At 46.6% G+C, this 19089-nt stretch overlaps 1 protein-coding gene across 22 annotated transcripts in view; it reads left to right on the top strand.

Annotated features, from left to right (window-relative positions):
- The window catches only part of RASGRF1 (Ras protein specific guanine nucleotide releasing factor 1), a 306382-nt gene extending 297710 nt beyond the window's left edge, over positions 1-8672 (top strand). For 14 of the 22 annotated variants that reach the window (XM_077940100.1, XM_077940097.1, XM_028851219.2 and 11 more), the window contains one exon: positions 1043-2373. In XM_077940100.1, the coding sequence (XP_077796226.1) occupies positions 1043-1135 (93 nt within the window). In that variant the 3' untranslated portion in view covers positions 1136-2373. Of the gene's footprint in view, positions 1-1042; positions 2374-8442 lie in introns of those variants that run through there. The other 8 variants (XM_077940098.1, XM_077940099.1, XM_077940093.1 and 5 more) reach the window with 2 other exon arrangements.
- The last annotated feature ends 10417 nt before the right edge of the window (positions 8673-19089 follow it).

Below are 19089 nucleotides of genomic sequence, written 5' to 3'. Positions count from 1 at the left end.
TTCTGCTCTGGATTTATGTAGGGGGGAGAAATGTGCCTTTAGTTCCAAACAACTGACAAATAAATAAGTCTTGGAAAGACACTTTTTGGAGCGGGGGCTGCCTGTGAGGTTAGAGCTCAGATCCCTCATTGCACATTTAATGCACAGGCGTTCAGCAAAATGCTTCAGAGCAGGAGTGGGGTGGGGAGAGAGGAGAAGACAGGATAACCTAACTCATATGATGCATCTTTCTGATTTTCCACTCTTAAGATTTCTCCCCAGGGTAAGAAAAAGGAAGGCTCTTCTCTCACACAGCCTCCATTTCTACTTGCCTCTCTTGGAGTGAATCTCTCACAGTACCATGTAATCCTAGTGTTTAAATATATTTTATCCCAACATTTTATTATAAAACATTTTATTTTATTTTAAGACAAGGTCTGTACCCAAGCTGGGGTACAGTGGTGTGAACACAGCTCACTGCTGCCTTGACCTCCTGAGCTCAAGTGATCCTGCTGCCTCAGCCTCCCATGTAACTGGAACCACAGATGCACACCACAATACCCAGCTACTTTTTTGATTTTTTGTAGAAACAGGGTCTCACTTTGTTGCCCAAGCTGGTTTCAAACTCCTGGGTTCAAGTGATCCTCCTGCCTCAGCCTCCCAAAGTGCTGGGATTAGAGGCATGAGCCACCATGCCCAGCCTTATGAAACTTTTCAAACATACGGAAACACTGACAGAATTGTGACAGACAGATCAAACATAAACAGTGACAGAACTGTGAACACATATATCCGCCACCTAGTTTCTACAATTGACTTTTTTTTTACTTTTGTACCAACCTTAATATTATGACAATATTAAATAATAATCCTAAGACAATACTTACGTCAACTACTGAAAACTTATGTCAAGATGGAACACTACTGAATGCATTTTTGCCTCATGTGCCAATCTGACTCTCCCCAGGAAGAGACTTGGGCCCTAGGAGATAAAGGGCATCCACAATCAGCACTATGGAGGTCCCACAACCCTCCCATTCCCTTTTCTCTTTTCTTTTCTCAGGTAACGCAATATTTACTGGACCAATCTTTTGTAATGGACGAAGAAAGCCTCTACGAGTCTTCTCTCCGAATAGAACCAAAACTCCCCACCTGAAGCTGTGCCCAGCCCAGACCCAGCTGTTCCCGGGGACACGTGCTAGATAATACTGTACATATTCGTTTGGTTTCACTGGATTTTCTTCTTCAGTATGTGCTTCTCCAAGAATACAAATCGTCCTTGTTCTTAGATTCCTGTAGAACCGGAATATGAGTTTCTGCACCGTTTCAGACTTTGCCCACCCGTCCCTCCCCTCGTCTCCTGCAGTGCCTGTTTCTTTTAAACAGCTGTACTCTTGGTCCCTCTTCCCTAGACTCCTCACTCTTCTCAGAGGGGAAACAGCACCCTTGCATACAAGAACCTCAGACTCCAGTCCTGCTTCCGTCCCTCCCCAGCCCAGGCTCCTGGGTTGAGGTGGCCACCCAGGCATCCTCCCAGCATGTTCCATGTAGTTGTTATAACTGGGTGGGGGGGTGGGGGGCGGCGGGAGGGGGAACCATACCCTGAAGTCCAGTCATTGACAAATCTTCCCGCTGATGGTGATGTCAATTTCCAAAGCAGCTTCTCCAGCCAAAATCGCAGGTCTCAAAACTCCCCATCTGTCTCCCAGTAACCTGGACGGAAGGGAGTCCTCTCTGCTCAGAACCACACCCCTCGTACAAATGCTGCCATCTTGTTCAGGCCCCATGTTGCTCCTTGCTCTAGGATTAACACCAGATAGCATGAATAGCAGTCTCAATACAACTGGATAAGGCCCTAGACTTCCCGAGGAAACAGAGTCACAAACACCAAGCCACGTCGACTCTTGCCGACCACCGGCCCAGCATTCACTGAAAGTCGGGAACACAAAACTATCACTTTTCCTCTTTAAGCCGCCTAACGGTCACTACAAGCTTACACTGAGATGCTCTAAGTCTGTATACCTTGTGATAATTAGTACCACACTGTAGAATTAGGAAATCAATAACCAAGTGTTTTTATTGCATATACTGTAGTCCTGTCTAAATGCCTTCTAGCAGGAATATAGTAATGTAGTGCTTATTCTGTGAATATTACCATGTATTTTTTACATTGTACAGTATAGAAAACACAGGTTAACTCCGAAGTGGCAGGCATGCTCCACTACAACAGACAGACAACTTTTGCTGTAAGCAATACCTAGTGGTATGAGAATTCTATTTCAAGTCCTAAAATATTTCAACTTACAGCTCGTTTGGAAAAAAATTTCCATTTTTGTAAAAATATATGTTTCCTGATTACCTCTTGCTAATAAATCTATTCTATCTCAGGGTGAACAGCGAGTTTTGATGGGTTTCATTTGTTCAGTCAAAGAATATTTGATGAGCACTTGCTCCTTACCCAGCCCAGGCTGGGACCAGAGATCCAGAGTGTCAAGGACACTATCCCTGCTTTTTAGGCACCAACAGTTTGATGGGGAAGACTGTTTCAGTTGCCTACTGCACCAAGAACAACCCACTCCAAAACATAATGGCTTAAAACCATTTTTTGTTACCTTTCACAGTTCTGTGGGTTGACTGGGTCTAGCTGTCAGTTCTTATTTGGAGTCTCTCATGAAGTTTCAGTCACACAGCAACTGGGGCTGGAGTCATCTGAAGGCTCAACTGGACCAGGCGATGCTCTAGTTGGTGCACCAAGATGGCGCTGTCACATGGCTGGGTGTTGATGTCTGCTGGGCTGCACTAGGGCTGTTCATGGGAGCATCCACACATGGCCTCTCTATGTGGCTTGGGCTCCTCACAGTCTGGCACCTGGGTTCCAAGAGCGAAGCTGCAAGGCTGAAGCTGCAAGGCTGCCCAGATGGCATCCTGCCCAGCTGTGTCCTCACTGTCACCCAGGAAGGGAAGCCCCGGAACACCACCCTCAGTCACAGGCATAGGGCCCACTGTAAGGCACAACCCCTTCCAGAGCTCCCAAGGCCGCCTCCCCTGGGACCTGCAGCCACCTGGCTCCACAACCGCTTTTCCGTTTCCTCCAGACATTTCCATCCCCTACTTTGTGCTCGGATCTGAGGGGGATAGCAAGTGGAGAAAGAGGGGATCTAGAGGGAGAAGGTTCTAGATCCTTCTTTTGACTGCCAGCTGGTTTTGACTGCCAGCATTACCTGCTTCATGAGCTCAGCCAAGTCACTTAACCTCTCAGAGCTTCAGTGTTCTCATTTGAAAAATGGGGAGGAAAATGATGTCTCATGACAGAGTAAAATTGAATTATTATAATTAATGGTATTAAATACCATTAAACAGTTAGTGGTAGAGAAGGAAGAGTGTGTTTTGAGGTGCCAATGAAGTAGTATAATACAAGCTGCTTTGTTAAGCAAGACATCAGCTGTTACTCTTGACACCAAAAGCCATCCTGGGGTTCCATGGGTCAATGGCCTTGATACCAAAACAAACTTGGGTCCACCTGCCCGGCACAGCAAAGCCAAGCACTGACACTGGGATTGCAGCGAGAGAAAGTGAGGCGTTTATTGCAAGGACACCAAGCAAGATGAATCACGCCACTCATGCTTAACACCTGAACTTAAGTCTTTACCCTACCTGATGGCTTACAGGTAAGAGTTTTTAAAGTTGGGATGGCAGGGGTGACAGGCAAGGTCATAAATCAACACACAGAGGCTATATATTGGTTAACGTATAAAGGCGGTTGCATCTTGAGGCAAGTGCTGAGCATCAGTCATAGGTGGAGTCAAAAATTTTCTGGGCCAGGCGCAGTGGCTCACACCTATAATGCCAGCACTTTGGGAGGCTGAGGCGGGAGGATTGCCTGAGCTCAGGAGTTCAAGACCAGCCTGGGAAACATAATAAAACCCTGTCTCTACTGAAAATACAAAAAATTGGCCAGTCTCAGTGGCTCACGCCTGTAATCCCAGCACTTTGAGAGGCCGAGGCAGGCAGATCACGAGGTCAGGAGATGGAAATCATCCTGGCCAACGTAGTGAAACCCTGTCTCTAATAAAAATACAAAAAATTAGTTGGATATGGTGGTGCGCGCCTGTAATCCCAGCTACTCGGGAGGCTGAGGCAGGAGAATCGCTTGAACCCAGAAGGCAGAGACTGCAGTGAGCCAAGATCGCAACACTACACTCCAGCCTGGTGACAGAGTGAGACTCCATTTAAAAAAAAAAAAAAAAAAAATTAGCTGGGCATGGTGGTGCACACCTGTAATTCCAGCTACTCAGGAGGCTGAGGCAAAAGAATTGCTTGAACCCAGGAGGCAGAGGTTGCAGTGAGCCGAGATAGCACAACTGTCTTCCAGCCTGGTCGACAGTGCAAGACTCTGCCTCAAAATAAATAAATAAATAAATAATAATAAATTTTTTAAAGATTTTCTGATCCGTAATTGGTTAAGGAAGAGAAGCTTTGTCTAAACATTTGGGATCAGCAGAAAAAAAATGTTAGCTCTGGCTTGTGGACATGACCTCCTCCAGGCCCCTCAGGAAGAAATTTAGAACAAAACTGCAGCCAGAGTTCAGTTCTATGTGCCAGTGGGTCCATTCGGTGGGGTCCCTTCCTCTTCACTGAAGGTGAAAAGCACAGTTGGGCAGTTTGGCCTTCCAGCCTCAGGAGGGAGGCTTCTGCCTCCATCCCCACAAGCAGACACTGGGGCAATGGATGCATCAGATTGGAACCCAAGCATTTCTTCATTTATTCAAAATAGGAAGGCAGTGTGGTGGAGTGATTACAAATTCTAGAGCAGGCCAGGTGTGGTGGCTCACGCCTGTGATCCCAGCTGAGGCGGGAGGACCACTTGAGGTCAGGAGTTCAAGACCAGCCTGGCCAACATGGTGAAACCCTGTCTCTACTAAAAATACAAAAATTAGCTGGGCGTGGTGAGGTGCTTGTAATCCCAGCTGCTCCGGAGGCTGAGGCTGGAGAATCGCTTGAACCCCAGAGGTGGAGGTTTCAGTGAGCCAGGATCACGCCACTGCACTCCAGCCTGGGCAACAGAGCAAGACTGTCTTAAAACAAAAACAAGCTCTAGAGCAGCGGTTACCAACGGGGCGATTTTACTCCTCACCTCAGAGTCTGGAGACATTTTTGGTGGTCACAGTTGGGGAGGCCAGGTGATACCTCTACTAGGTAGAGACGAGAGATGCTGCTAAATAGCCTACAATGCACAGGACAGCCCCTACCACAAAGAATTATGCAGCCCAAAATGTCAATCATACTGAGTTTGAGAATCCGTGCTCTAGAGCCAGACTGCTCAGGTTCAAATCTCGGCTTCACTGCTTACTAACCATATGACCTTGGGCAAGTTACAAGACCACTCTATGCCTCAGTTTTCCCACCTGTACAATGGAGACAAGAATAGTACCTGCCTTGCCAGGTTGTTGTGAGTATTAAATGAGCTGCTACAGGTGAGGTGATCAGCACGTGGCAAGTGCTTGAGAACCATCAGCTGTTGTTCATTCATGAAATATTTCCAGAGCACTTACTTTGTATCAGGCCCCATTCCAGGCATTGCTGACCTAGTGAACAAAGCAAACAAGATCCCTGCCCACACAAGGCCTATGTTCTAGTGGGCAGTGGGGAGTGAGCAATTTTTAAAAATACCCAAAGGAGGCTGGGCGCGGTGGCTCACGCCAGTAATCCCAGCACTTTAGGAGGCCAGAGGTGGGTGGATCACCTGAGGTCAGGAGTTCGAGACCAGCCTGATCGATATGGAGAAACCCCGTCTCTACTAAAAATACAAAATTAGCTGGGCATGGTGGCGCGTGCCTGTAATCCCAGCTACTTGGGAGGCTGAGGCAGGAGAATTGCTTGAACCCAGGAGGTGGAGGTTGTGGTGAGCCAAGATCACACCATTGCACTCCAGCCTGGGCAACAAAGGCAAAACTCCGTCTCAAAAAAATTAAATAAATTAATACATAAATACATAAATAAAATGAAATACCCAAGGTAGGGTGATAAAGACCACGAGGACAATCAACAGGGGAACACTGAGGCTGGGCCGTCTAGCCTGAAACTTGGATAATGCAAAGCCAGATACCTATCGTTAAGGAAGCTGTGAGGTCATCACTCACTCACTAACCTTGAGAGTGAGTCCGGGATTCCTCTTATAGGCCTGCTGGGCACCCCCCAGGGATGGAAATAAAGGAAAATCTTGAGTTCCTTCAGGAGAAATTCCAGGCACCTCCTCTCCCTGAGAAGCAAATGAGAAACTTGATAAGCAGGAAGGTAACAGTAGCCTGAAACAATAGCCAAGGAAGTTAGAGTGATGGGATGTTCCCTATGAAAACCAAAGATAACCTCTTAATATATATTATTTTTCAGAAATGCAGATGACCCCGGCACATAGCAGGTAAGGGGTAACTGGGACTAACCTCTGTCCATCACTCTTTGCTCTTCCTGAGGGACCTGGAGGAGGTCATGCCCACGAGCCAGAGCTATCATTTTTCTCTGCTGATCTCAAATGTTTAGACCGAGCTTCTCTTCTTTTACCAATTACAAATCAGAAAATCTTCGAATCCACCTATGACCCATGCCCTCCTCCCCAAGATGTCCAGACTTTTTAGGTCCAACCAATACATAGCCTCCACGTTATGGGGGTTTGTTGCTGTTGTTTGTGGTGGTGGTGGTGTTTATTTGAGATAGGGTCTCACTCTGTTGCCCAGGCTGGAGTGCAGTGGCATGATAATAGCTCATTGCAGCCTCAACCTGCTAGGCTCAGGTGATCCTCTCACCTCCGCCTCTCGAAGAGCTGGGCCCACAGGTGTGTGCCACCTTGCCCATCCGGCCTCCATGTATTGATTTATGACATTGCCTGTAACCTCTGCCTCTCCACCTTCAAAAGCCCTTGCTGTAAGCCATGAGGGAATTCAGGTCTTAAGCATGAGCTGCCCGATTCTCCTTGCTGGGTGCCCTGCAATCATTGCCTCCCTTTCTCTCACTGCAATCCCAATGCTAGTGTTTGGCTTTGCTGTACCAGGTGGGCAGACCCAAGTTCTGTTTGGTAACAACCTGCTGCAGATGGTCAGTGTTCTGATCTGGCGGGAGGCACTGGGCGATTCTCAGGGGCTTTTCCAGGACCTACACTAGGATGAGGCAAGAGAAGCACCCACTCAGGTATAACGTTTAAGGGGCTGCCAAAAAAAAAAAAAAAAACAGTATTATTATTGAAATGAATAACATTTTACGGCAATATTTTAAAAAGTCAAAATTTACAATAAAATCCACAATGACCAAGACACCAAAATAATCAAAGACAGGATCAATATTTCTGGTGTTCTTCTTTTGCCTCAGGCTTCAAAATGTTAGACACTGGGCTTCTTGGCCCTTGGTCAATGAGTCATAAAATACTTCTAGTTCACAGAAGGAAATAGCACTCTAGGCTCTAGGCTAGTTCCTGGGGAGAGAGGCAGTGGGTTTGGTTAGCTTCTCTGTTTACTGGTGGATGTATGTGGTTGGTTGGTTTTTCAGGATCTTCCCTCTCAACTCTATGAAGGAGTTTTTTAAGGTCAGCACAGACGAAAGTTTGCACCTGGCCTATTAGCATTCTTTGGTGTAAGTGGGTTTCACAATGGCAGATGGTGTCACCTGTTGATGTATGACTGCCCCTCAGCAGCCTTCATGCTCTTGCCTGGTATTTAAAGATTATAGTCTCTTTCCAAACAGTGGCCCTGTGGAGGCTTCCCTGGCTGCCACGCCAATAACAAGCTGAAGAGGCAGGTTGTTATTGTCAGGGGAGTATGAAGGTGCCACCCAGAACCACCCACCCTTTAAGCATTCATGAAGTGCCTGTGTGTGTATACCTAGGTAACAAGTATGTAACCAGCTCCTGACCTCCCATGACCCAGCCCATGACCCAGCTGGAGAGTGGAAAACCACAGGTCAAATAACATGTGTCTAGCTCCCAGCCCACACATCGCTCCAGACTCCAGATCCTTATAGCCAACCACCTAGAAGCCGTCTCAATTTGAGGGCCCTATTTCCACCTCCAACTCACCTGGTCCAAACTGATCTCATCTTCTCCATCACATCTCAGCTCCCTCAACTCCCCACTCAGTTGTGCAAGCCAGAAACCCAGAGGTCACCCCTAACCCCTCAACTTTCTCTTCCTTCCCACAAAGGGTCACCACATCCAGTCAATATTAACCTTCTAATTATCTTTCTAATAGAGGCAGGAGGCAGAGAAATTCTAGGCAGACAAGGGCAGGTTCCCAGCAAAACCCCACCTTCCAGCTGAAAACCCTGTAATCCACAGTCCAAAGTGAGAACTTATGTCCCTGTGTGCCCTCTCCCAGTTGGTTCTTTCTGAATATTATTTTTTTTTTTTTTACCAATCAAATGTTGCCTTTTCCAAAACTACCTATGGCCCACCCCACCCCATATCCTGTGCCTATAAAGACCCCAGATTCAGTTGGTAGAGGGGAAGAAGCGGTTTGACTGGAGAGAGGCAACTTGACTTCAGAGGAATGACTGGACTTCAAAGGAGAGACCACTTAACTTCAGAGAAGAGCTGACTGGGGATAGCTGGACTTCAGAGAAGATTACCTGCCCGTCCCACCCCCTCTCCAGCTCCCCTCTCTGCTGAGAGCCATTTCCACCACTAAATTAAATTATCTGCCTCCACCATTCTTCAAGTGTCTGTGTGACCTCATTCTTCTTGGACACTGGACAAGGGCTTGGGACCCACCAGTGTGGGTACCCAAAAAAGGCTATCACACTGGCCCTTTGCCCTTACTGGTGGAGGGCAAACCCCCACACGATGAGGCAAGGGACTCACTGAGCTGATAACACACCACTGTCCATGGACAGTGGAGCTAAGAGAGCATTGTAACACGCCCTCTGCGGTTTCAGGGGTCACAAGCACCCCCACCTGGGTGCCGCTGCAGCGCCTGCACAGAGCCTGCTCCTGCTAGTGCTCAAAGCAGCCAACCAGATCTCATGCTTGTTCACGCATGCCTGATCTGCCCATGGGGCCTGCATGGAGTCATTATGCTAAGTGAAATAAGCCAGTCACAAAAGAACAAATTCGTATGACACCCACTCATATGAAGTACCTAAAGTAGTCAAATTCATAGAGACAGAAAGTAAAATCGTGGCTGGCAGGGGCAGAAGGAAGTTATTGTTTTATAAATATAGAGTTTCAGTTTTGCAAGGTGAAAAGAATTCTGGAGATGGACAGTAGTGGCAGCTGCACAATAATGTAAAATTCCCTAATGCTACTGAAACATACATTTAAAAGTGGTTAAGGCCCGGCACAGTGGCTTATGCCTGTAATCCCAGCACTTTGGGAGGCCAAGGTGGGTCGATCACTTGAGGTCAGGAGTTCGAAACCAGCCTGGCCGTCATGGCGAAACCCCGTTTCTATTAAAAATACAAAAATTGGTTAGGCGCAGCGGCTCACGCCTATAATCCCAGCACTTTGAGAGGCTGAGGCAGGAGGATCATGAGGTCAGGAGTTCAAGACCAGCCGGGCTAACATGGTGAAACCGCATCTCTACTAAAAATACAAAAACTAGCCAAGTGTGGTGGCATGCATCTGTAGTCCCAGCTACTCGGGAGATTTGAGGCAGAAGAATTGCTTGAACCCAGGAGGCGGAGGTTGCAGTGAATGGATATCATGCCAGTGCATTCCAGCCTGGGCAACAGAGCAAGACTGTCTCAGAAAAAATAAGGGTAAGATGGTATATTTTATGTTATATGTATTTTGCCACAATAAAAAATTTTAAATAACAACAAACCCATAATGCATAATGCATTATGCATTAACTTTTCAAAATAAAAAATAACCATTTTCCAAAACAGTTTAGTGAGAAGACTGGCATCATTTTACATTTTTGCAAATCTCTTTAATATGTGGCTTAACAGAAGCAGCTGCTTCTGAATTCAATCAGCTATGATATCACAGGCCACGCAGACTTTGGAAAACTACTGTATGGTCATGAGAGAATAAGAAGGAAAAGGATAATATCTTAATATTGGTGTAGAAATTGTCTCTACCTCACAAACGCCTTTTGAAAGCCACCACTCTGAACCAAGCCTTGACTGGACTTTTTTTTCTTTTTTTTTTTTTTTTTTTGGAGACAGAGTCTCACTCTATCCCCCAGGCTAGAGTGCAGTGGCGCCATCTCAGCTCACTGCAACCTCCGCCTCCTGGGCTGAAGCGATTCTCCTGCCTCAGCTTCCCGTTCTCCTGCCTCAGCTTCCCAAGTAGCTGAGAGTACAGGCGCACACCACTGTGTCCGGCTATTTTTTTTTTTTTTTTTTTTTTTTAGTAGAGACCAGGTTTCACCACGTTGGCTAGGCTGGCCTCAAACTCCGGACCTCAGGTGATCCATCCGCCTTGGCCTCCCAAAGTGCTGGGATTACAGGCGGGAGCCACCATGCCCACTAGACCTGTATAATCTTGCCCTCTCAAACTCCTAGGCTTTCTATGTCCTCTCTTGGGCATTAATCTTCCTTCCAATCTTTTTTTCAGCTACAGTCGAAGTGATCTTTCCAAACACCAATCTGATCATATTACTCTTCTCCTTTAAATTCTCTAAGGCCATCCCATTCCTCTCAGGATAAAGTTCAAAATCCTTAATGTGGTCTCCAACGAGGAGACCTGTGGTTTTCTTGTCTACCTCCTCTCTCCTTGCTTCCTGGGCTCCAGCCACACAAGCCTTCACTCTATGTTTCCAACCAAACTTCTTTCCAACTCCGAGCCTTTGCACATCCTATTCCCGCTTTTCCTCAATATTTATCAGATGGTCTTTCAAGACACCATACCTCTGTCATACATTCTCATGCCTCCTATTTATTTTCCTTACCTAATTTGTTACTTAATTCCTATCTTCCTCACTAAAGCATAAACTCCACAAGAGCAAAAACATGGCTGCTTTATTCATCACTGCCTGGTATATTGTGAAATTCTACAGTGAAGGTTTATTGAACAAATGAACCAGGTCTTTTCTATTCAAAATGTGACTCCTAAACCAGCAACATCTGGACAGCCTAGGAATTTATTAGAAATGCAGAATCTCAGGTCACAACTAGACTTCCTGAATCAGAATCTGCATTTTTTTCTTTTTCCTTTTTTGCTTTTTTTTCAGACAGAGTCTCACTTTGTCGCTCAGGCTAGAGTGCAGTGGCGTGATCTCGGCTCACTGCAACCTCCACCTCCCTGGTTCAAGCAATTCCCCTGCCTCAGCCTCCTGAGTAGCTGGGATTACAGGCACATGCCATTGCCACCATGCCCAGCTAATTTTTTCATATTTTTATTAGAGACAGGGTGCATGCACCATGTTGGCCAGACTGGTCACGAACTCCTGACCTCAGGCAATCTGCTCGCCTCGGTATCCCAAAGTACTGGGATTACAGGCGTGAGCCACTGTGACCGGCCCAGAGTCTGCATTTTAACAACATCCCCAGGTGATTTGTATACACTTGACCATTTTAGAAGCACTAGTATAATATTGTAAAACAGCGATACTCTGTCTCAAAAAAAAGAAAAAGGAAAACCCTCCTATGCATGGCCCGACGTAACCCCTCCCTATAGAAAGACCCTATAAAACTAACCCACACACTACCCTTGAGGAGCAGCTGTTCCTTTTCCTTTCTTGGTTCTGGTTCTCTTGTTCACAAGCTAAAATAAACTTTCTTTGCTATTGTGTCTGGTGATCTCTCTTGGTTTCTATCCTGAGAGATTATAAGAACCCAGGTTGCCACTAACAAAAGCACCTACCACATCTGACTGTTCATATCACTCTCAGCATGGTGGGCACCATCATCCCCATTTTGCAGATGAGGAAACCGAGACTGTTGCACAGCAAGTGTCCAGCCCAAAGTTAATAATAAATGTCAGAGCAAGGGTCTCCTGTCCCTTCCCACTTTCCTGCCTTCATCAAAGCTGTTCCCTCCACCCTGAGCACCATATTTGCTCTGTCTTTTCTGCCTTTCCAAATCCCATCCTTCTTCAAATGTCCTTCCCTCCAGGAAGCCTTTCCTGATTTTCTCCCAGACAAGGGCTTCATCTGTACCCATCTCAGGTCAATAGGCTCTACCTGATGGCACAGACCCATGTCACTTCCCTCACATGAGATTCCACATGGGCCAGGGAAGTCTGACTTGGCTGGTGTCTCATGCAGCTCCCTGATCCATGTCTGACCCATGGGAGATGCTCAGGAATCAGGTCTGATTCAAAGTGAGTTTCCATGAAAAAGGAGATAAAGTGGACTTCATCAAAATTATAACTTCTGTGCATCAAAGGACATCATTAAGAACATGAAAGGACAACCTATAGAGTGGCAGAAAATATTTGCAAATCAAGTATCTCACAATGGTTTAGTATTCAGAATACACAGAGAACCCCTATAACTCAACAACAAAAACCAGACAACCCAATTACAAATCAATTAGCCAGGCGTGGTGGAGGGCACCTGTAATCCCAGATACTCGGGAAGCTGAGGCAGGAGAATCGCTTGAACCCAGGGGATGGAGGATTCAGTGAGCCAATATCGGGCCATTGCACTCCGGCCTGGGCAATAGAGCAAAAACTTCGTCTAAAAAAAAAATAGACAAAAGATTTGAATAGATATTTCTCCAGAGAAAATGCACAAATAGCCAACAAGCACATGAAAAGATGTTCAATACCACTGGTCATTAGGGAAATACACATCAAAACCACAATGAGATACCACTTCATGCCCACTAGAAGAGTTATAATCTAAAAAAAAACCAGGAAAATAATAAGTGTCAGTGAGAATATGGAAAAATAAGAACGCTCATATATTGCTGGTGGAAATGTTAAATGATTTGGCTGCTGTGAAAAAATAGTCTGACAGTTGCTCAAAAACTAAACAGAGTCACCATATGACCCAGCAATTCCACTCCTAGGTTTATATCCAAGAGAAATGAAAATGTGTCTACACAGAAGCTTGTACCCAAATGTTCATAGCAGCATTATTCATAATAGCCAAAAGGTGAAAACAGGCCAAATGTCCACCAACAGATGAGTGGATTTAAAAAACATAGTATAGGCCAGGTGTGGGTGGTTCACACCTGCAATCCTAGTACTTTGGGAGGCTGAGGCTGAGGACGAATTGCTTGAGCTCAGAGTTCCAGACCAGCCTGGGCAACACAGTGAAATATTTTCTTTACAAAAAATACAAAAATTAGCTGGGCATGGTGGGGAGTGCCTGTGGTCCCAGCTACTCAGGTGACAGAGGTGGGAGGATGGCCTGAGCCTGGGAGATAGAGGGTTCAGTGAGCTATCATCACACCACTGCACTCCAGCCTGAGCAACAGAGGCAGACCCTGTCTCAAAACCCTGTCTCAGATACAAAACCAGGCCCCGTCTCTACTAAAAATACAAAAATTAGCTGGACGTGGGGACATGCACCTGTAATCCCAGCTACTCGGGGTGGCTGAGACAGGAGAATCACTTGAACCCAGAGGCAGAGGTTGCAGTGAACTGAGATTGCACCACTGCACTCCAGCCTGGGTGACACAGCAAGACTCCATCTCAAAACACACACACACACACACACACACACACACACACACACACACACACACAAAATGTAGTGTAGCCATACAACAAAATATTACTCAGCTTTAAAAAGAAATAAGTACTGGCCGGGCGCGGTGGCTCAAGCCTGTAATCCCAGCACTTTGGGAGGCAAAGACGGGCGGATCACGAGGTCAGGAGATCGAGACCATCCTGGCTAACACGGTGAAACTCCGTCTCTACCAAAAAAAAAAATACAAAAAACTAGCCGGGCAAGGTGGTGAGCGCCTGTAGTCCTGGCTACTCGGGAGGCTGAGGCAGGAGAATGGCGTAAACCCAGGAGGCGGAGCTTGCAGTGAGCTGAGATCTGGCCACTGCACTCCAACCTGGGTGACAGAGCAAGACTCCGTCTCAGAAAAAAAAGAAAGAAAGAAAGAAAAAAGAAATAGGTACTAATGCATGCTATAACTTGGAAGAACCTAGAAAACATTACGCTAAGTGAAAGAAGAGAGACACAAAAGGTCTCTCATCATATGATTCCTCTTACGTGAAGTGTCCAGAATAGGCGAATCCATAGAGACAGAAAGCAGATTAGTGGGTGCCAGGGGACTGGGGTGGGGAGAGGGGAATGAGGAATAATTAGTTCATGGGTATGGGGTATTCTTTGCAGGTGACAAAAAAGTTTGGAAACTAGAGAGAGGTGATTGTTGCAAGACATTATAAATGCACTAAACACCACTGAATTATACACTTTAAAATGGCCAATTTCATGTTGTGTGAATTCTGCCTCAACAAAACAAGAGGAAAACTGGCTGTAACTGCTCATTCACAAAGCACTTCAGATGTGATCAGATTATTTAGATTGATGGGATAACTGAATTACATACCTTAAAATGGTTGAGTATATGCTATATGAATTTCACTTTAATTTTAAGTTCAAAAAAAAAGAAAAAGAAAGAAAAAGGGATTGGCAAGGGAGAGCTTCTCAGAGGAAGGGTCTTAAACTTGTTCTTGAAGGAATAGAAGAAACCCAGGGTTTCTGGAGAGAAGAGGGGCTGGGGCGACCCAGATAAGGTAGACTCTAAGTGATGGGTTGAGTTGCAATAGGGTGAGGAGTCCAGGGAGAGTGGGGCCGCTGTAGCCGGTGGGAAGGTAGAGGCAAGTGGCGGGAGGTTGGGCCTGGGTATGGGGCTGGGTGGGTGGCTGATCCCAGAAGTGTGGAGAGGCACCACAATAGGGCTTGGTGGTGAAATCTTGTAGGCTCTCTTCTTACCTGGCCTGATTCCATTTTCATTCAGTCAAGACCTTATCGGCCCTTGTTTGCTTGTTTACTATGCAATTATTATCCAAATCAGACCGAGTGACTCATGACCCAGAAATAGCCAAGGCCCTTCTCATGGCCAGGAAGGGGAGTTAGGAATGTTCTGCTCATGTCGGGCAGGTCCAGGCAAACTTGCAATCCTCTCTCGTCACTGGCCTCTTCTGGGTCTCTCCATGGTCCCAACTGTGCCTTTGTATTTCTTTGTTCCCTCTAAATCTTGCACCCACCTGCAAACACCATCCACCCATTTTCGCTTCTCTCGAGAGACTTATCAAGGCACTCACAAGCCTATTCAGGAGGTGAGTACAGCACCTCCAAATGTCTCTATTCCAGGACCCTAAGCCCTTCAAACATTACCTTCAATGCCACAAGCCTTTTACCATCTGAACTCAGAATAAACGATAACAACTACTGTTACTGCTACTGCTACCATTTGTGTTGTGTCTGCAGAGAGCCAGGCTCTGTGTTTGAGCACTAACGCATGAGTGTGTTCCATTTCACTGAAGACACAGGAAACCAGGGGAGTGATTTTCAAAATATGTAACCACCAGTGTGGCGTGGGTACTGAACCACTCAGACTAACGGCCAAACAGGTGCACACTGGCTAAAGATCAGTCAGCTGCAGGACACCCTGAAAAGTCATGAAGGATTAAACATGAGTGTGTGGTACAGATCATTAATTCAGGAGCTCAGGAAGAGGACGTTTCCATAGAGGAGCAATTCAACTGGGGTGAAATTTAGAATAGGTTGAGGAGGGTTGTCACATGTGTCCGTGTGAAGAGACCGCCAAACAGGCTTTGTGTGAGCAACAAGGCTGTTTATTTCACCTGGGTGCAGGCGGGCTGAGTCCGAAAAGAGAGTCAGCAAAGGGTGGTGGGATTATCATTAGTTCTTTTTTTGTTTGTTTGTTTGTTTTGTTTTGTTTTGTTTTGTTTTTTTTGAGACGGAGTCTCGCTCTGTAGCCCGGGCTGGAGTGCAGTGGCCGGATCTCAGCTCACTGCAAGCCCCGCCTCCCAGGTTTACGCCATTCTCCTGCCTCAGCCTCCCGAGTAGCTGGGACTACAGGCGCCTGCCACCTCGCCCGGCTAGTTTTTTTGTATTTTTTTTTAGTAGAGACAGGGTTTCACGGTGTTCGCCAGGATGGTCTCGATCTCCTGACCTCGTGATCCACCCGTCTCGGCCTCCCAAAGTGCTGGGATTACAGGTTTGAGCCACCGCGCCCGGCCTATCATTAGTTCTTAAAGGTTTGGGATAAGTGTACGAAGTACATTCTTAAGGGCGGGGGAGAATATATCGTATCAGTTACACGAGCGGGAACAAATCACAATGGTGGAATATCATCAGTCAAGGCTACTTTCACTTCTTTTGTGGATCTTCAGTTGCTTCAGGCCATCTGGATGTATACATGCAGGTCACAGGGGATATATGATGGCTTAGCTGGGCTCAGAGGCCTGACAAGGGTGTGGCTGAGATGGAGGAGAGGTGGGGAGAAGGATTGAGATGGGTCTGTGTCCAGGACAGGAAGCAGATCTGTGAACTGATACTGAGTGCAGAGGTGGTGGGCATTACAAGCAGGATAAGGATATATCACAGAGGGTCTTAAGTGCAGAGCAAAGGAGTATAGGCTGTGAAAATTTGTGAACAAAGAGAGACTGAAGGAGGCCCTGGAGAAGAAACAACTGGAGGCTGTAACTGTGTGATTCAGAACTTCTGCCTCTGAACTCCTACCTCCCCCAGAGGCAGGATTATGCCAACTGAGCTGGGATAAGCTCACACTGCACAGGAGTTTGCAGCTTGCAGAAGAGTCCAGAAATGAGTACTCTATCACAGGGCCAGGACTAGGGTGAGAGCAGCGAGGCATATTATCGAGGTGCAAAATGTAAGGGGGTGCCCAAAAATGCAGTAATCAAGATAAATAATGGTTGAATGCAGTATGTTTTAAAATGAAAAGTTATTGCAAAAAAAAACACATGGTGAGCAAAATGTCACATTTTAAATCAGGCCGGGCACAGTCGCTCATGCCTATAATACCAGCACTTTGGGAGGTCGAGGTGGGCAGATCACCTGAGGTCAGGAGTTCAAGACCAGCCTGGCCAACATGGTGAAACCCCATCTCTACTAAAAATGCAAAAATTAGCCAGGTGTGGTGGCATGTGCCTGTAATCCCAGCTAATCAGGAGGCTGAGGCAGGAGAATTGCTTGAACTGGGAGGCAGAGGTTGCAGTGAGCCGAGATCATGCCATTGTACTACAGCCTGGGCAACAAGAGTGAAACTCCATCTCAAAAATAAATAAATAAATAAATGATCGACCTTTGCACTTGCACAGCATAACCTCGCTGCTTCACCCTGATCCTGGCTGTGATGAAATACCAGCTTCTGGACTTTTCTGCAGGTCTTCACACTTTTCTCGGCTGTGGGTGCAGCATCTCCAGTGTTTGGCCAAAGAGGTGGTGTTCTCCATGTTCTCTGACTTTCCACGGGACAACCAGTGCCTTCTCATTCAGTCAATGGACATTTTTCAGGCTGGACTTCTCTGACCCACAGCCAAGGGAAGTAACCAAGGTGGCTAGGCAGGATGTCTCCTGGCCAACAGAACTAACAAGAAGTTCAAATTCACATTACAACCCAACTGAAGCTGCTTTGGTGACTGAACTTCCTTGATGCAGACTTACACCCCTACTGTATTCGTTACCTTTTCCACTCTGCAAACTTTGGTCACTCAACCCTGCATCCATCCATCCCTCCTTCCACCCATCCATCCAACAATAAAGCTGTTTGTCCATCTTGCCATGGACAGAGCTGTCTATCCAGCCATCCCTTCTTCTACCCATTCATCCATACATGCATCCAAACACACAACCAGGCACCCAACCACTGAGCCAATGCTCCACCCACCTACCATATAAAATCAGCCTGTGGATGTGGAAGGAGTCCCACCTCTTACCAGCAGGCCTACTTAACTTCTCCAAGTCTCAATCTCTTCATCTGAAAATTGAGTATGTGTATGCTCATAACGACCTTCACAGGGTTGATATGAACAGTAAATAACAAAACCCATGTGAATGGTGGCTATTATATTGCTATTGTACAAAAATGAACATGGCTAACGGCCCAACTTGTCTGCTACGATGTTGGCTGTAACAGGTAATCTGGAAAACCAGTGAAACCTGTAGTTAACAGTTGCAGTGGTGGGGGAGGGGAGTGATAAAGTTGTGTTATCCTTTTTGTTATCCCCAGATTCGGCTTAAGAAAAAGAATAAATGGATGCGGGGCAGGTAACAATGACTAGAACATTCATGCAGGAGGCATTCTGCATGCAGGCATTGATTGCAGATTCCAGGACCTGTGGTTAGTGGACTCCTACTGATGTTTCTGGGAATTCTAGACCTGGAAGTTCAGGAAGGTAGGCAAGCCTCAGGACTCACTGTCATCACTTGTTCCCATGGGGCAAATGCTTTAGTGGAGTAGAACTCTGGACTCAGTTAGCCAGGAATTCAAATCCCACTCTTACTTACTTGTGTGTGGCCTTAGACAATGTACGTAAGTGCCTCAATTACCTCATCCATACAATGGGGATTTAAAAAGTGAAGATTCTGCTGGGTGAGGTTGTGGTGGCTCAGGCCTGAAATCCTAGCACTTTGGGAGGCCTTGACAGGTGGGTTGCCTGAGCTCAGGAGTTCAAGATCTGCCTGGGCAACATGGAGAAAACCTGTTTCTACTAAAATACAAAAAATTAGCTGGGCGTGGTGCCAGGCACCTGTAATCCCAGCTACTCAGGAGGCTGAAGCAGGAGAATTGCTTGAACTGGGGAGGCGGACGTTGCAGTGAGCCGAGATCGCGCCATCACACTCCAGCCTGGGTGACAGAGCGAGACGCTGTCTCCAAAAAACTAAATAAATAAAAATAAAATAAAAAGTGAAGATTCACAAAGTTGTTGTCGTTCTTTTTTTTTTCCTTTTTTGAGACGGAGTCTCGCTCTGTCGCCCAGGCTGCAGTGCAGTGGCACAATCTCGGCTCACTGCAAGCTCTGCCTCCCGGGTTCACGCCATTCTCCTGCCTCAGCCTCCCAAGTAGCTGGGACTACAGGTGCCAGCCACCACACCCAGCTAATTTTTTGCATTTTTTAGTAGAGACAGGGTTTCACTGTGTTAGCCAGGATGGTCTTGATCTCCTGACCTGGTGATCCGCCCACCTCGGCCTCCCAAAGTGCTGGGATTACAGGTGTGAGCTACCGCG

Source organism: Macaca mulatta, chromosome 7 (assembly GCF_049350105.2).
Source record: "Macaca mulatta isolate MMU2019108-1 chromosome 7, T2T-MMU8v2.0, whole genome shotgun sequence".
NCBI lineage: Eukaryota > Metazoa > Chordata > Mammalia > Primates > Cercopithecidae > Macaca > Macaca mulatta.
The sequence above is the reverse complement of the archived record's forward strand: the minus strand, read 5'-3'. Positions and strand labels throughout refer to the sequence as shown.